Genomic DNA, 19,541 nt, shown 5'->3' on the forward strand with positions numbered 1-19,541 from the left:
TCCAAACTCCACCGACCTTAGTGTCATCTGCAAATTTACCAACCCATCCTTCTACGCCCTCATCCAGATCATTTATAAAAATGACAAACAGCAGTGGCCCCAAAACAGATCCTTGTGGTACCCCACTAGTAACTGAATTCCCGGGTGAAACTTCCCATCAACCACCACCTTCTTTCAGCAAGCCAATTTCTGATCCAAACCACTAAGTCCCCCTCAATCCCATCCCTCTGTATTTTGTGCAATAGCCTATCATGGGGGACCTTATCAAACACCTTACTGACATCCACATACACCACATCAACTGCTTTACCCTCATCTACCTGTTTGGTCACCTTCTCAAAGAACTCAGTAAGGTTTGTGAGACACGACCTACCCTTCACAAAACTATCCCTAATCAAATTATTCCTCTCTAGATGATTATAAATCCTATCTCTTATAACCTTTTCCAATACCTTACCCACAACCGAAGTAAGGCTCACTGGTCTATAATTACCAGGATTGTCTCTACTCCCCTTCTTGAACAAGGGGTTATTCACATTGGAATAAAAAAAACAAGATTACTACCTGAATGGGTGTACATTGGGAGAGGGAAGCGTGCAGAGGGACTTGGATGTACCAGTCGCTGAAGGTAGGCGTGCAGGGGCAGCGGGCGCTACAGCATGGAAATGGTTTGTTGGCCTTCACTGTGAGAGGTTTCAAGTCCAGGAGCAGGGATGTGTTGTTGCAGTTATACAGGGCCTTGGGGAGGCCCCACCGAGAGTATTGTGGGCAGCTCTGGACTCCTTTTCTGAGGAAGGATACCCTTGCTCCCGAGGGAGTGCAGCGAGGGTTTACCCAGGATGGTTCCAGCGATGGGGGACTGACCCACGGGGAGAGACTGACCAGGTTAGGATTGTTTTCACTGGAGTTCAGACGGGTGAGGGGGAGGAGGGGGTCTCATAGAGGCTTCTAAAATGTTAACAGGATTGGACAGGGTCGATGCAGGGAGGAGGTTCCCGATGGTGGGACAGGGCAGATGCAGGGAGGAGGTTCCCGATGGTGGGACAGGGCAGATGCAGGGAGGAGGTTCCCGATGGTGGGACAGGGTCGATGCATGGAGGAGGTTCCCGATGGTGGGACAGAGTAGATGCAGGGAGGAGGTTCCCGATGGTGGGACAGAGTAGATGCAGGGAGGAGGTTCCCGATGGTGGGACAGGGTAGATGCAGGGAGGAGGTTCCCGATGGTGGGACAGGGTCGATGCAGGGAGGAGGTTCAGGATGGTGGGACAGAGTAGATGCAGGGAGGAGGTTCCCGATGATGGGACAGGGTTGATGCAGGGAGGAGGTTCCCGATGGTGGGACAGGGTCGATGCAGGGGGGAGGTTCCCGATGGTGAGTGGGTACAGATCTGGGAGGGAGGGGTCACACTCTGAGGATTCAGGTTGGGCTGTTTAGGACAGAGATGAGGAGACATTTCCTCACCCAGAGAGTGGGGAGCCTGTGGGATTCATTCCCACAGGAAGGAGCTGATCAAAACAGTGAATATGTTCAAGAGGCGACTAGATACAGCACGTGGGGGCGAATGGGGTCAAAGGTTACAGGGAGAAAGCAGGATGTTGGGTTGGACGGTCAGCCATGATGGTGATGGATGGGGGAGCAGGGCCGAATGGCCTCCTCCTCTCACTATCCTCTATGTTTCAGTATCAAAACAGAACAATATTACAACCCATCCATATTCAGAGATACCACAGCCTCGCTGGAGTTAGGCAGAGGTGGAAACTGACTGTAATATGAATTTACTGCATTAATAACCATCACAAAGCCTTGTGAATTGGATAATGTCAGGGAGGGAGATTTATTACAGCCTGCTGCAGCCTCCTGCTAACGCAGTCTTGGGAAATCTAATAACTCAGGTTTATGTTTGGAACTGTGTCTCATTCTTTACAACCTTATTATTACTGCGATTCCAATGTATTAAAATCTAAAAGGGCCTTTATCGCATTGATATGGAAAACAGGAGCTTGGGGAGGCCACTCAGCCCTTCGAACCTGTCCCACCATTCGTTCTGACTATTCAACTCAATAGGCTGTTCCCACTTTGGCCCGAAACGTAAATTTTCCTGCTCCTCGGATGCTGCCTGACCTGCTGTGCTTTTCCAGCACCACACTGATCTAAAATCTGTTCCCGCTTTACCTCCAATCACTTCAGCCTGCCTTGCTGTGTTCCCCCAGCCTCCTGCCTGTCCCTCCTGATGCTGCCTGCCTTGCTGTGTTCTCCCAGCCTCCTGCCTGTCCCTCCTGATGCTGCCTGCCTTGCTGTGTTCCCCCAGCCTCCTGCCTGTCCCTCCTGATGCTGCCTGCCTTGCTGTGTTCTCCCAGCCTCCTGCCTGTCCCTCCTGATGCTGCCTGCCTTGCTGTGTTCCCCCAGCCTCCTGCCTGTCCCTCCTGATGCTGCCTGCCTTGCTGTGTTCCCCCAGCCTCCTGCCTGTCCCTCCTGACGCTGCCTGCCTTGCTGTGTTCCCCCAGCCTCCTGCCTGTCCCTCCTGACGCTGCCTGCCTTGCTGTGTTCTCCCAGCCTCCTGCCTGTCCCTCCTGACGCTGCCTGCCTTGCTGTGTTCTCCCAACTCCTTCTCAAAACTGTACAATCTTTCGTGTCCAACCACTTTCCAGGCTGGGAGAACACAGCAAGCCAGGCAGCACCAAGAGGGACAGGCAGGAGGCTGGGAGAACACAGCAAGGCAGGCAGCATCAGGAGGGACAGGCAGGAGGCTGGGAGAACACAGCAAGGCAGGCAGCATCAGGAGGGACAGGCAGGAGGCTGGGAGAACACAGCAAGGCAGGCAGCATCAGGAGGGACAGGCAGGAGGCTGGAAGAACACAGCAAGGCAGGCAGCATCAGGAGGGACAGGCAGGGGGCTGGGGGAACACAGCAAGCCAGGCAGCATCAGGAGGGACAGGCAGGAGGCTGGGGGAACACAGCAAGGCAGGCAGCATCAGGAGGGACAGGCAGGAGGCTGGGGGAACACAGCAAGGCAGGCAGCATCAGGAGGGACAGGCAGGAGGCTGGAAGAACACAGCAAGGCAGGCAGCATCAGGAGGGACAGGCAGGAGGCTGGAAGAACACAGCAAGGCAGGCAGCATCAGGAGGTGGAGAAGTCGACATTTTGGGTGTAATCATTCCTCAGGACACAGGGTGAGGTTGGGATCTGGTTGGACAATGGGATGAATGGATCCACTTGGCAGCAGGGAGCAGTGGAAGAGAGAGGGAAGGACTGGGAAGGGAGTTGGGTGATGGGGGGGAAGAGTATTTGAAATTGGAGAACTCAATGTTGAACCCTCTGGGCTATAGGCTGCCCAGGCGGAAGATGAGGTGTTGTTGCCCCACTCTGCACCGTGGTTCGCCGTGGCAATGGAGGAGGCCAAGGATGGTCATGTCAGAGAGGGAGTGGGAAGGGGGGATTGAAATGGGCGGTGACTGGGAGGATGGTCGTGACAGAAAGGGAGTGGGAAGGGGGGATTGAAATGGGCGGTGACTGGGAGGATGGTCATGTCAGAAAGGGAGTGGGAAGGGGGGATTGAAATGGGCGGTGACTGGGAGGATGGTCCTGTCAGAAAGGGGGTGGTTGGAGGGAAGGAAATGGGCGGTGATTGGGAGGTCTGGTTGCCCCCTGCAGACCAGATGAGAGTCTCGGAGAACCGTTCCCTAAATTTACCGTATGGTCTCCCCGATGTAGAGAAGACTTCCACAGGCTTCCCACTCTCCGGGTGAAGACTTTTTTCATCATCTCAGTCCAAGTTGGCTGATCCTGTACCCTGAGAGTGAGACCTCCTGGATCCGGACTCCCCGGTCGTCAGGAATAACCTTCTGCGTTCGCCCCATTTACGACCTGAGATTCTGCTGGGGTTCCCAGTCTCTCCCTCACACACCCCTATTCCTCCAAACTCCAGTGAATATAATCTTCACTGATTTTGTCCTCTGCTCAGATCACAGTCCCAACCTCCCAGGATACTCTCAATGATGTGCTTTCTGATCGAAATGTCTCTGAATGTGTGGACCTCAACTTGGCTCCAGCTCACCTGCACTATGAAAGGACTGACAGAGCATCGATATTGTGCAGAAGCTAAGGTCATACTTGGAGTACTGTGCACAGTTCCAGAACTGACCCTCCGACAGTGCGGCGCTCCCTCAGCACTGACCCTCCGACAGTGCGGCACTCCCTCAGCACTGACCCTCCGATAGTGCCCACTCCCTCAGCACTGACCCTCCGACAGTGCGGCACTCCCTCAGCACTGACCCTCCGACACTGCGGCACTCCCTCAGCACTGACCCTCTGACAGTGCTGTGCTCCCTCAGCACTGACCCTCCGACAGTGCGGCACTCCCTCAGCATTGACCCTCCGACAGCGCTGTGCTCCCTCAGCACTGACCCTCTGACAGCGCTGTGCTCCCTCAGCACTGACCCTCTGACAGCACTGTGCTTCCTCAGCACTGACCCTCTGACAGCGCTGTGCTCCCTCAGCACTGACCCTCTGACAGCGCTGTGCTCCCTCAGCACTGACCCTCTGACAGTGCGGCACTCCCTCAGATTTTGGACTGGGACTAATCCCCCACCATCATGGGCTCAAGCCTCCGTAGCAGGGAGCCAATTTGCCAAACCATTGGTTTAGAATTAAGAGACAGAGGTAATGACATGGCGGATTAATTTTGAATCTGATAGAATCACAAGAGTTTGCAGAGAGGATGTTGAAATCACTGGTGAGAGATGAAGGGGTTTAGACAAAGGGTCGGTGTATCAGATGTGAAAAGATAGAAGGAGGCTTTGTTGGCCTTAGGCCTGACATGTTTCTTATTTGTCGCCTTTTTATCTCAACATGAATCATGAAACTTCAGAGACAGTGCCCCAGAACATTGAGCTGACAATTAATGTACCAGGGAATGTGGGAGCTGGAGATTCAGAACCAACCATCTGGGAGGGTCACAATGCCTGAGAAATCCCCACGGAACAATGCCGTCCAATATTTCAGTCAGATCTAAGCCAGGTTCTTGGAACTAGGTCCCAGCCACTTCCCCTTGAAGCGTGAATTCAATCACCTTCATCAGACTCAACATGAGAAATAGCAGGAGGAGGAGGCCATTCAGCCCCTCAGGTCTACCTTCCCTGCTGTATGTGCATGGCTGATCCATCCATTGTTAAATGCTTTCCTTGATGTAGCTTCCCCAACCCTCTCGGGTACAGAATCCCAAACAGTCATTGAGAGGAAATTCCTTCACATCTCAGTGTCACCTTGTTCACGAATGATTCCCTGGTTCAAGGGGGACCCACCAGTGAAAATGTTTGAACAGCTATTTTGACAGATGTGGCCCTGCCTCAGCACTGACCCTCCGACAGTGCAGCACTCCCTCAGCACTGACCCTCCGACAGTGCGACGCTCCCTCAGTACTGACCCTCCGACAGTGTGACGCTCCCTCAGTACTGACCCTCTGACAGTGCAGCACTCCCTCAGCACTGACCCTCCGTCAGTGCGGCACTCCCTCGGCACTGACCCTCCGACAGTGCGGCGCTCCCTCAGCACTGACCCTCCGACAGTGCTCACTCCCACAGCACTGACCCTCCGACAGTGCGGCGTATCCTCAGCACTGACCCTCCAACAGTGCGACGCTCCCTCAGTACTGACCCTCTGACAGTGTGGCACTCCCTCAGCACTGACCCTCCGACAGTGCAGCGCTCCCACAGCACTGACCCTCCGACAGTGCGGCGCTCCCTCAGCACTGACCCTCCGACAGTGCGGCGCTCCCTCAGCACTGACCCTCCGACAGCGCAGCACTCCCTCAGCACTGACCCTCCGTCAGTGCGGCACTCCCTCAGCACTGACCCTCCGACAATGCGGCGTATCCTCAGCACTGACCTTCCAACAGTCTGTCACTCCCTCAGCACTGACCCTCCGACTGTGCGGCACTCCCTCAGCACTGACCCTCCGACAGTGCGGCACTTCCTCAGCACTGACCCTCTGACAGTGCGGCACTCCCTCAGCACTGACCCTCCGACAGTGCGGCGCTTCCTCAGCACTGACCCTCCGACAGTGCTGAGGTCCCTCAGCACTGACCCTCTAACAGTGCGGCGCTCCCTCAGTACTGACCCTCCGACAGTGCGGCGCTCCCACAGCACTGACCCTCCGACAGTGCGGCACTCCCTCAGCACTGACCCTCCGACAGTGCGGCACTCCCTCTTCACTGACCCTCCGACAGTGCGGCACTCCCTCAGCACTGACCCTCCGACAGTGCAGCGCTCCCTCAGCACTGACCCTCCGACAGTGCGGCGCTCCCTCAGCACTGACCCTCCGACAGTGCCCACTCCCTCAGCACTGACCCTCCGACAGTGCGGCGCTCTCACAGCACTGACCCTCTGACAGTGCGGCACTCCCTCAGCACTGACCCTCCGACAGTGCGACACTCCCTTAGCACTGACCCTCCGACAGTGCGGCACTCCCTCAGCACTGACCCTCTGACAGTGCAGTCCTCCCTCAGTACTGTCCCTCCGACAGTGCGGCACTCCCTCAGCACTGACCCTCCGACAGTGCGGCACTCTCTCAGCACTGACCCTCCGACAGTGCGGCACTCCCTCAGCACTGACCCTCCGACTGTGCGACACTCCCTGCAGAGCAGGCAGGTGGAACTGGTTGAGTTTGGGATTAGGGTCGGTATGGACTGTTAGGGCCGAAGGGTCTGTTTCCGTGCTGTAGAACTGTATGACTTGGGAGTGTTGATTCTTATGTCCTGTCGAGCTGTCACTCGGCATGATTCTCTGGTTGTCCCCTCAACCAGAATTGGATCCACATTGCATAGTCCCTTCCTTCCTTTCCGGTACGTCTCACCTCTCAAAGCTCGGCCCAGTATCAGGGACCCCACACCCCGATCGGCAGTGGCAGCATCATGTCCAGCTACTGCAGGCGGTTCGAGAGGTCCGTGGGCCTGACCTTTCACCCCGACAGAAAGGTGCAAGATTTTGCTCTTGGGCTCTGACCGTGCACACCAGCCTCCCACCCAGTGGCTGCGTCTGGACTTCCCCCTGCCTCAGGAAGGCATACAACATTGTCAAAGACCCCTCCCACCCCAAACCAAACACCCCCTCCCATCCCAAACCAAACACCCCTCTCACCCCAAACCAAACACCCCTCCCATCCCAAACCAAACACCCCTCCCATCCCAAACCAAACACCGCTCTCACCCCAAACCAAACACCCTCTCCCTCCCCAAACCAAACACCCCTCCCATCCCAAACCAAACACCCCCTCCCATCCCAAACCAAACACCCCTCTCACCCCAAACCAAACACCCCTCCCATCCCAAACCAAACACCCCTCTCACCCCAAACCAAACACTCCTCTTCCATTGGGCAGAAGATACAAGTACACACCAACAGATTTAAGAACAGCCTCTTTCCCGCTGTTATCAGATTTATGAATGGCCCTCTCATACATTAGTTGATCTTCCTCTGCACCTTCCCTGTAGCTCTAACACTTCCTTCGGCACTCTGTCCTATTACCCTGATGTACTTAGGTAATGTACTGATTTGACTGGTTAACATACAAAACAATACTTTTCACTGTATCTCGTTACAAGTGAATACATCAAATCAAATCAAGGTTCTCATCTCCCAAATGAATTTATATTATTTTCTGCAACTGTAGTGGTCTCTTACTTCCAACCCTCTGCCTCTGTCACCCTTTTGACATTTTGAACCCCTGGAAACCCTGCTGTTTGTCCTGACTTTGGCAAACTGTCCCATCATTCACTCTTAGGCTCAGTTTCCCCTTTCGGTCACACCCCATCTTGGGATACTTACCCTCTTGACAAGCCTTATCAACTCGGTCAATTCTCTTAAATTAGCCTTTAGTTATTAGCACACTCGGGATTGTTTGCCATGAGTTGTCCGATCAGTTGGTGTAAGGTTTGGGTCTTGTAAATGTGAGCTGGGCGATTTCTAGTGACCTGCTATGAGAGGAAACATCTGCTCGCTATCTACCCTGACAAGCACCTTCCATATCTCCCACGTTTTGATAAGATCAGTCCATATCCTGCTAAACACTTGGACCAAGCCCCTCTACCTATCCTCACAGACAGCCCCATTCATCTCAGGCATCAACAGGGTATATGTTTGGTGAGATCGATTGACGCTTGGACACCAAGAGGATTAAAGGTGAAGGTGGAAAGGACACCAAATGGTCTCTTATCGCTTCTGTTTTCACACTTCACTGGGAGAGGCCACATTCAATCATTGCCTCACATTCCTGGAGTTATCATAAAAAGTAAAGATTTCTCCAAGTTCCTCGATTTATCTGTCTTTCAGACCCAGGGTGACAGAATGCACAGACAAGGTTTCTGTCATTAGCATTTAGTATTTTAAAAAAAATAATTAGACTGAACCATCAGCAAATAGTCTTCTAATTAAAACTCCAATCCCCCTTACAACCTACCCCTTAGAGATACACAGACACACACACGCACACATGCATACATACATTTACACGCGCACACTCACACACACTCACGCACGCAGACACACACACTCTCTCTCACACACAAACACACACTCTCTCTCACACACACACACTCAGACACACACATACACGCATACATACATTTACACACAGATACATGCATACACTTACACACACAAACACACACATACACATGCATACATACATTGACACGCACTGACACGCACAAACAGACTCACATACATACAGACAGACTCTCTATCTCTGTCACTCACACACACACATCAACACACTCACACACACTCACCCACTTGCAGACATACACAGATAGACACTAACAAAAACATACACATTCTGATGCCCACACACAAATACATACACACAAACACACACACACTCACATGCACACTCTTGCACACCTGCTCACACACACACGTACACACCCACACGGAGAGACACATCATCCACACACTCACATTCTTACACACACAGAGACATGTGTATATGTATACACACCTACACGGATACATATACATGTGCGCACGCATGTGCGCACACACACACGGAAAGCATGGGTGACATGGATGGAAGTAAAGACTGGGAAGGCAGTTCAGCATTTCCCTGTCCATAGGATCAGAGCAGATGATCCTTGTGGTGAGCGGAATGCTGTTTCTCAGTCCTCCTTCTCCAGATGCTTTCACTGGTTTGCGGCAGGTACAGGGTGGCTGCCTCACACTTATAAAAGTTTGCTGACTTATCGGTTAACAACCCTAGCTGACACCAACAGCTGACAGAAAGATAAATTGGGTTTCTCCAGGCTCAAAGATGTTTTTACTGCAGAGAACAGAGAGACTCCTGAGCTGGTGGTGGGCTGCAGGCCTCTCAGTAATTCACTTACAGCCCCAAACTGTTCAGGTATCTAATAATCAATCACATCGCTGTTGGCAGGCAGAAGGTTTTTGTCATCAATAACTGGTCACTACACAATAGACCAATCAGCTACTTGTTGCTGGATGAATCTCCATTTGCACACAACCCTTGGCTCCAGCTCATCTGCAAACTACAGTCCAACTACACCTGGAATTGGTAGCTGTGCAAACATTGCTTACAGTGAGGGTCAGGTCACTCGCTTTGCAATGCATGCAGCAACCCCCCCAGCAACACTTGGCTTCAAAAACAATTGTTTTGTTTATTTTAACTTTGGTCTGCAGTTAAAAAGTCTGAAAGAAAAGGTGTTAACACCATCTGTGATACAGTTCAATATCTTTGAAAAATATTCTCACATCTGTCCAAAGTCTTGGGTGTCCTTTTCGTATGAAAGGAACCAGGTTTTGGAATCCGTAACAATTCTGGTAGATTAAACTCAGAAAGACTTGGTTATTGGAAAAAATCAGCAGGTCTGTGGAGAGAGAAACAGAATTCATGTTTGATTCCTCATCAGAACTCTTTGGAACAGTTGTGTTGCATTGTTAAATGAGTGGGAATAGAGCGAGGAGCTGAGAGAGAGGACAGGGGATATCAGCTTGAGGCACGCAGCTTGCCGAGGGCGGCACGGTGGCACAGTGGTTAGCACTGCTGCCTCACAGCGCCAGGGACCTGGGTTCAATTCCCGCCTCAGGCGACTGACTGTGTGGAGTTTGCACGTTCTCCCCGTGTCTGCGTGGGTTTCCTCTGGGTGCTCCGGTTTCCTCCCACAGTCCAAAGATGTGCGGGTCAGATGAATTGGCCATGCTGAATTGCCCGTAGTGTTAGGTAAGGGGTAAATGTAGGGGTATGGGTGGGTTGCGCTTCGGCGGGTCGGTGTGGACTTGTTGGGCCGAAGGGCCTGTTTCCATACTGTAAGTAATCTAATCTTGTGTTGTGCAGTGGGGGAGAGGATTATTCCCGGGACTAGTAGAGTTACCAGATGCCTTTTAAATGCTGTAATTGTACCAGCCTCCACCACTTCCTCTGGCAGCTCATTCCATACACGCACCACCCTCTGTGTGAAAAACATGCCCCTTAGAACCCATTTAAATCTTTCCCCCTCACACCTTAAATCTATGTCCTCTAGCTTTGGAGTCTCCTACCCTGGAGAAAGCACCTTCCCTCTTTACCCTATCCATGCCCCCTCTTGATTTTATCAACCTTTATATGGTCACCCCTCAGCCTCTGACACTCCCGGGAACAAAATGTCCCAGTCTATGCAGCCTCTCCTCATAATTCAAGTCCTCATAACTCAAGATTCCCTGCCGTGTGGAAACAGGCCCTTCAGCCCCACAAGTCCATACCAACCGTCCGAAGGGTAACCCACCCAGACCCACTCCAACTACCCTATGACTCTACATTTACCCCTGACTAAAGCATCTCACTTACACATCCCTGAATACTATAGGACCATTTCCCACGGCCAATTGACCCTGACCCGCACATCTTTGGACTGTGGGAGGAAACCGGAGCACCCGGAGGAAACCCACGCAGACACGGGGAGAATGTGCAAACTCATTGTGACATCCTCGTACATCTGCTTTGCACCCTTCCCAGTGTAAGAACATCCTTCCGGTAGCACAGTGACGTGATGACCTTCACTGGACGTGTATCGATTGTGTGAGGCAGTGGGTGATGGCCCCTGCAGCTGAACAGCTTCTGTAAATGCACTAACCCTGCTTCACGAGTGAATGGGTGAGGCTGATTTACCACATGGGCACAATTCTGTTCAAGGAGCAGAAATTGGGTTGGCAGAAATATCTCTCTGGAGGTTGAGATGGAGGGAAATATCAATGCGTCTGGGAGGTGGGTTGTCCTGGTAAATTGCAGTGTTTATTTTCTGACATCTGTCTCAAAGACACAGCTCACTGATAATTTCCTCTCCCAGTGGCCGGAGCCAGTGATCCCTGAATAGTGATGTGTTTGGGGATTTGGAAAGTACAACATTAGCAATTTTCGGTTTGGATTTGTTATTTCAGTGTTGCTGGTTTGGAGGGGGTGGGGTTGTGGGGGGAAGTGAGGAAGATTACATCCCGTACTACCATCCTCATCCACTCTCCATCGCAGTCTCACTTTCTCCTCCTCCCTCCTCTTCCACTTCTATCACCATCTTTCCATCTCACACTCCCTCTTGTCTTGTCTTTCACGCTCCACTTTTTCTGAATCATTCCCACTCTCCCTTCCTGTGCAGAGTGCACCCCCTCTCTTTTCCACATTCTCTCATTCCAAATCCACCCTCTCTCTCTCTTTTTCTCCATCTCTCTCTTGTCCACTCTCTCTCTCTCTCTCTCTCCTGTTTTGATCTGCACATCCCACACTCTCTCTTCTGTCCAGGCTCTTGTCTCTCTCTCTCCGAACTGACTCATATACTCACTCTCTCTCTCTGTCCCCTCTCACTGATTCATCTTCTGTTCCAACTCACTCACACTCACTCATTCTCCCTCTCCTCACCGTGCTCTCTATCTCTCACCCGCTCTTTCTCTCTCCTGTAGTAACCCACACACTCATTTCTCTCCTCGCTCTCCCTCCTGTCGTGATTCACTCTCTCCTGTATTGATCCACACACAAATGCACTCACTCTCTCTGTTACTGTCCACTCTCTCTCTCTCTCAAACACACTGTCTCTCTCTCTCTCTCTCTCTCTTTCCTGTTAACTCACGCACTCACTTTCTGTTTCTCTCTATTACTGTTCATTCTCTTTCTCTCTCTGTCTTTCCTGTGTTAATTCACACACTCACTGTCTGTTTGCTGTCCACAATCTCTCTCTCTCTCTCTCCTATATTGACTCACCCACTCTCTCTCCCTCTCCTGTGTCTCCCGATGAGTTCCTAGATGTGAGGGCACCGGATGGGGTAATATCTGCAGGCATCCAGGAATCTCTGGCCTGTTTTCCTCACAGCTGTCCCACATCTGACTAAAAGGATTACATCCCCAATGGTGACCCTTTTAAAACTGATGAGCTATTCTGTTTAATCCTCCCTGTCCAACATTTAAATATGATTTATTCTGCAGCCCACTGCAGGGAGACAGAAGATCGATTTGAGTGAGCAAATCATTTGATCCATCCAGTAAAGTAAATACTTCAATCACAATATCCTTCACAATACTTTCAATACTGACTCTGTCCAGACACTGGCCTGGGGGAGAAGAGAGCCAGAAACTGGGGAACGAACCCTTTCACCTACCCCAGGCAGCGCAGAATGAGTTTGAGCTGTCAAGAGATTGAATAGTTGAGGCCTACACGCTCTGGAATTTGGCAGATGCGATGGGATCTGAGTGAGGGATATCAAGGAGATTTACAAAGCGGGTGAAGAGGGATTGTCTTCTCATGTGGGGCAATACAGAACGACAGGTCATATTTTTAGGATTTCAAACCAGAGATGGGGAGGACTGATTTCTCCCAAACAGTGGAGAATCTGTGGGATTCAAACTTCACCGCGCCCCCCCCCCAGAGTGCAGTGCAGGCTGGGACAGGGAGGACAACTGAACAGGATACAGACGGGTTTGGAGTAAGGGGGTTTGGAGGGTTATGGACAGGCAGTGCCCACTCCCTCAGCACTGACCCTCCGACAGTGCCCACTCCCTCAGCACTGACCCTCTGACACTGCGGCGCTCCCTCAGCACTGTCCGTCCGACAGTGCGGCGCTCCCTCAGCACTGACCCTCCAACAGTGCGGTACTCCCTCAGCACTGACCCTCCGACAGTGCCCACTCTCTCAGCACTGAACCTCTGACACTGCGGCGCTCCCTCAGCACTGACCCTCCGACAGTGCGGTACTCCTTCGGCATTGACCCTCCGACAGTGCTAACTCCCTCAGCACTGACCCTCCGACAGTGCCCGCTCCCTCAGCACTGACCCTCCAACAGTGCCCACTCTCTCAGCACTGAACCTCTGACACTGCGGCGCTCCCTCAGCACTGACCCTCCGACAGTGCGGCACTCCTTCAGTATTGACCCTCCGACAGTGCTCACTCCCTCAGCACTGATGCTCCGACAGTGTGGCGCTCCCTCAGCACTGACCCTCCGACAGTGCGGCGCTCCCTCAGCACTGACCCTCCGACAGTGCGGCACTCCCTCAGCACTGACCCTCCAACAGTGCGGCACTCCCTCAGCACTGACCCTCCAACAGTGCGGCACTCCCTCAGCACTGACCCTCCAACAGTGCAGCACTCCCTAATTGTGGTGTACTGAAAGTTGATCCTGTTTTCCCTTTTGTTCGGAATTTCTCTCTCCAACAACTTTGTTTAATTCATTCAGTGGACTTGGGTGTTGTTGGAGTCGTGACTGTAATGAGATCAGCCAAGTGGACCTGATGGAATATGAGTCCCCTGATTGGGAAGGTTAACCTGTTCCAAGCAGGGAGCCCAGGCTGACAGGTGTGAACAGTAGTGTCAGAGATACTGGCACTCTCGTGGGTGACCCTATTACGGTCTGCCCATGTGTGAAGCAACGGCACTGTAATGGCAGGAAACACTTCCTCTGTGGAGTTATTTCGGTGAACTGGGTCAGCTTTTAATACCTGTCCCTAACTGCCCCCCTTTTGGAAGGTGGGGCTGAGCTGCCTTCTTGACCCGCTGCAGTCCATGTGCTGTGGGTAGACCCACAATGTCCCTGAGGGAGGGAATTCCAGGATTCAGACCCAGGAAGGAACGGCCGATATATTTCCAAGTCGGGATGGTGAGGGGAGGGGAACTTGCAGGGGGTGGTGTTCCCATGTACCTGCTACCCCTTGTCCTTCCAGATGGAAGTGGCTGTGGGTTTGGAAGGTGCTGCCTGAGGGACTTTAGTGAGTTTCTGCAGTGGGTCTTGTAGCTGGTACACACTGCTGTTACTGAGGGGGGGTGGGGGGGAGGGAGGGGATGGTACACATTGCTGTTACTGGGGGGGGGAGGGGAGGGATGGTACACACTGCTGTTACTGTGGGGGGGAGGGAGGGGATGGTACACACTGCTGTTACTGAGGGGGGGTGGGGGGTGGGAGGGGATGGTACACACTGCTGTTACTGAGCGTCGGTGGGGGGAGGGAGGGGATGGTACACACTACTGTTACTGAGCGTCGGTGGGGGGTGAGAGGGGATGGTACACACTGCTGTTACTGAGCGTCGGTGGGGGAGGGAGGGGATGGTACGCACTGTTGTTACTGAGGGGGGGTGGGAGGAGGGAGTTGATGGTACACACTGCTGTTACTGAGCGTCGGTGGGGGAGGGAGGTGATGGTACACACTGCTGTTACTGAGGGGGGGTGGGGGGGAGGGAGGGGATGGTACACACTGCTGTTACTGAGGGGGGGTGGGGGGAGGGAGGTGATGGTACACACTGCTGTTACTGAGCGTCGGTGGGTGGAGGGAGGGGATGGAAGGCACTGCTGTTACTGAGCGTCGGTGGGGAGAGGTGGGGATGGTACACACTGCTGTTACTGAGCGTCAGTGGGGGAGGGAGGGGATGTTCCTGAATTCCTTATTCCCGTTCTCTCTCTCTCTGCCCATTGATACTGACAACCTCCATCTATTTCTCCCTTAAACCTCTTTTCAGTGAGTTCACGTCCACAGTTGACTGTGGCACAGAATTCGACAGGGTCACCTCTCTCTGGGTGATGGTGTTCCTCTTCATCTCTGTCCTCAGACTGTTTCCTGTGCTTCTGGTCTTCCCAATCGTGGGAACGTCATCCCTGCGACCACCCTGGGAACGTCTGGCAGAAATGGATACGTTTCAAAACAATCCCCTCTCGTCCTTCCAAATTCCACACTGACCCTCCAGACAGAGCACCCCTGTTTCTCAAATGAGATGGAAAGACAAATTTCCGTCTCAGTAGTTTTGTGTTCTGCACAGCGCTGGGTTAGAGGAACTTTCCGTTTCACAGCGACAGAGAGTGTCCCTTTAAAATATAGTGACACTAGCTCATACAATCCCAGAATCCCTACAGTGTGGAAACAGGCCCTACGGCCCAACTTGTCCACACTGACCCTCCAAAGAGTAACACAGCCAGACCCGTTCCCCTGCTACCCTATATTTACACCTGACTAATCCACCCTAACCTGCACATCCCTGGGCACTATGGGACAATTTCCCAAGGCCAATCCACCCTAACCTGCACATCCCTGGGCACTATGGGACAATTTCCCAAGGCCAATCCACCCTAACCTGCACATCCCTGTGCACTATGGGACAATTTAGCATGGCCAATCCACCCTAACCTGCACATCCCTGGGCACTATGGGACAATTTAGCATGGCCAATCCACCCTAACCTGCACATCCCTGGACACTGTGGGACAATTTAGCATGGCCAATCCACCCTAACCTGCACATCCCTGGGCGCTATGGAACAATTTAGCATGGCCAATCCACCCTAACCTGCACATCCCTGGGCACTATGGGACAATTTAGCATGGCCAATCCACCCTAACCTGCACATCCCTGGGCACTATGGAACAATTTAGCATGGCCAATCCACCCTAACCTGCACATCCCTGGGCACTATGGGACAATTTCCCATGGCCAATCCACCCGAACCTGCACATCCCTGGGCACTGTGGAACAATTTAGCATGGCCAATCCACCCGAACCTGCACATCCCTGGGCACTATGGGACAATTTAGCATAGCCAATCCACCCTAACCTGCACATCCCTGGGCACTATGGGACAATTTAGCATGGCCAATCCACCCTAACCTGCACATCCCTGTGCACTATGGGACAATTTAGCATGGCCAATCCACCCTAACCTGCACATCCCTGGGCACTATGGGACAATTTAGCATGGCCAATCCACCCTAACCTGCACATCCCTGGGCACTATGGGACAATTTAGCATGGCCAATTCACCCTAACCTGCACATCCCTGGGCACTATGGGACAATTTAGCATGGCCAATCCACCCTAACCTGCACATCCCTGGGCACTATGGGACAATTTAGCATGGCCAATCCACTCTAACCTACACATCCCTGGGCACTATGGGACAATTTAGCATGGCCAATCCACCCTAACCTACACATCCCTGGGCACTATGGGACAATTTAGCATGGCCAATCCACCTTAACTTGCACATCTTCTAAGAAGTTGTAAACTCCACACAGACAGTTCCTCGAGGTTGGAATCGACCCAGGTCCCTGGCGCTGTGAGGTAAACCCACAATATTCCTGAGGGAGCAAATTCCAGGATTGTGAACCACCATCCCACCCAATCAGAGATCGTTCCTGCATTGATATTTCCACCTGACCCTCAATCCCTCGCTTTATGTCAAGAAACTAGTGCTATGTGCCTCACTGATTTGCTGCACATGGGCAATGCGAACTGGGAAGTGATGGCTTAGTGGGTTATTATCACTATAGACTATTAATCCAGAGACCCCGGTCACCTTCTGGCGACGTGGGTTCAAGTCCCAGCATGGCAGCTGGCGGAATTTGAACTCAATTTTTTTTAAAAAATCTGTAAGTAAGAGTCTAATGATGACCATGAATTCATTGTTGCTCGTTGGAAAAAGCCATCGGGTTCACTCATGTATTTCAGCGAAGGGAACTGCCATCCTTTCCTGGTCTAGGCCTACACGTGACTCCAGACCCACAGCAATGGGGTTGACTCTCAACTGCCCTCTGGGTAATTAGGGATGGGGCAATAAATGCTGGGCCTCGCCAGAGACATCCTCATCCCATGAACGAACAACGGAAGTGGGCAGTACTGAGGACGCTGAAATAAAAGCAGAGTGCGCTGGAGATACGCAGCAGAATTGGCAGCCTCTGCAGAGAGAGGAAAACAGATATATGTCGGACTTCTACCTCCAGCACTTTCTGGTTTTATGTGCGGCCTGTCAGGAGTTGCGAAACGACATTCGGACTCCAGATCAACCTTATCATAATGTCGCGCCTTCCCATAGGGTATAAATAGCACAGCGAGGGCGGAGTTAGTCAGATACATCGAAGGTGGAAAATTACAAGAACGTAGATACAAGTCTCTTAATAATATGCAGTTAAGTTCCTTGTAGATCTCAGATTACCGTGTTTTCCTATACATTGTGCTAATAAACAGGAGTCCACAGAAGTCTGAACTTGAAGGTAGTTCTTGCCTTGAGCCCAAGTGTGACCTTAAACCCACATGACAAAACTTCATGTCGGGAACCCAGGTGCTTTGTAAGTCTGCGATACTATAGCAATGCAAGTCAATCATGTTGTAAATAAACTCCAAGATATCTGTCTCAACCAGATCCCAGTTATTTGTGATATTTATCATGTGAGCTAAGTTAGAGGACATCACTCTGACTCTGTCATACAGTTTGATCCCAAAAATATACATCAGCGATGATATCACTGACAAATCATTATTGGATGATCTTTGTTGAGAGTAAGCACTGCCTGAACCGGGATTACAGAGTAAGAGAATATCGTTTGTGACATCTCTGTGTCTGACATCTCTCTCTCTTGCTATCTGTTCTATCCCTCAGCACTAAAAGACGAACGATTTCAACTGGTCTCCTTCACCCAAAAGCAGTTACGGATTGCCCTGTCGGATATTCGGGTCAGGGATGAGGGAGGTTATTACTGTCAGCTGTACTCTGAAGATACGCACCACCAGGTTGCCGTGGTAACAGTGCTGGGTAAGTCAGGGACAATGGCACACAAGGTACATGCGCCAAGTATACACAGGAACAGGAGGCCATTCAGCCCCTCCTCCTCCAGACTGGTCACACGGGATAAGGAGGCCATTCAGCCCCCCTTGGGGAACCTGCTATACAGCGACAGATGAGGCCATTCACAAACTGTGAATGTAATGACAGGCAGAAGCAAAACATGAGAACTGGGAGCAGGAGTAGGCCGTTCAGCCCCTGCAGCCTGCTACCACATTCAGTACCATCGTGGATGATCTCATCTGGGCTTCAACTCCACGTCCCTGACCATTCCCCATAACCCTCCAACCCTGTTACTGATTACAAACCCGTCCATCTCCTCCTTCCCTGTACTCCGTGTCCCAGTGTCCCCTGCGCTCGTGGAGCGGGGTGGGGGGAGTCAATCTCTCAGACTCCCCACCCTTTAGGAGAAACCATCCCGTCTCATCTCTGGTTTAAATTGGCCTTACCCTAAAACGATGAGCTCTTGTTCTGGATGACCCCACCCCCCCCCATGGGTTCACGCCCTCTTTCCCTCCACGCTGTCAATCCCGTTGAACATTGTATAGACCTCGCTGAGACCATCTCTCACAGGAACATCCCAGGTGTTCAGTTGCTCTGTGTTTGGCTGCGTGAGTCTGCTTACCACTGACGCTCACTGTGTTTGATAGCATCAGCCTTGGGGTGTGGGCTCGGTGGGGGGAAGGGGGATGGGAAAAGTCAGAGAGGATGAAGCTGACCCTTTAAATGGCAAATAAAACCTGTGCTGCATGTGAGAGGGGAAAGATTGACCCGAGGGGCAACTTTATCACACAGGGGGTGGTACGTGTATGGAATGAGCTGCCAGAGGATGTGGTGGAGGCTGGTACAGTGACAGCATTTAATAGGCATCTGGATGGGTATATGAAGAGGAAGAGTTTGGCGGGATACGGTCCAAGTGATGACAAATGGGACTAGATTAGGTTAGGATAACTGGATGGCATGGACAGGTTGGACCGAAGGGTCTGTTTCCATATTGTACATTCAATGACTGTTTGTGGTAATTGGCACCATCTCTGCCTACATCCCAATTTACCGATTACTCAAAGATTGCAATAATATCCAGAGGGGATATTGTTGTTTATTGTAAATGCTTAATTTTGATGTGTGTGTGTATTTGTAACTGTGTGTGTGTGTGTGTGTGTGTGTGTGTGTGTGTGTGTATGTCTGTGTGCGTATATGTCTGTGTGAGTGTGTGAGCATGTTTGTCTGTGTCTGTATGTACGTGTGTGTCTGTGTATTTATGACAGTCTGTGTGTGTGAGTGTGTGCAAATGTGTGTCTGTGTGTCTGTGTCTGCACATGCTCAGACATACTCAGTCCATTACTTATGGCCCCAGTGGGGTTGTCCGTTAGAATTGATTTAACATCCTCACTATTAACGGGGCTCGCCACATAAACACAGTGACTACGAAAGACGGTCAGAGGCTGGGAATCCTGCAGCAAGTAACTCCCCTCCTGAC

General features: G+C 51.8%; 1 protein-coding gene across 1 annotated transcript in view; it reads left to right on the forward strand.

The window, feature by feature from the left end:
- The window catches only part of cadm4 (cell adhesion molecule 4), a 210,442-nt gene that overhangs the window by 117,346 nt on the left and 73,555 nt on the right, over positions 1–19,541 (forward strand). The window contains exon 3 of the mRNA XM_060852691.1: positions 17,879–18,031. Coding sequence (XP_060708674.1) covers positions 17,879–18,031 — 153 coding nt within the window. The remainder of the gene's footprint in view (positions 1–17,878; positions 18,032–19,541) is intronic.

This window comes from Hemiscyllium ocellatum, chromosome 38, assembly GCF_020745735.1.
Source record: "Hemiscyllium ocellatum isolate sHemOce1 chromosome 38, sHemOce1.pat.X.cur, whole genome shotgun sequence".
In the NCBI taxonomy this organism is placed as follows: Eukaryota; Metazoa; Chordata; class Chondrichthyes; order Orectolobiformes; family Hemiscylliidae; genus Hemiscyllium; species Hemiscyllium ocellatum.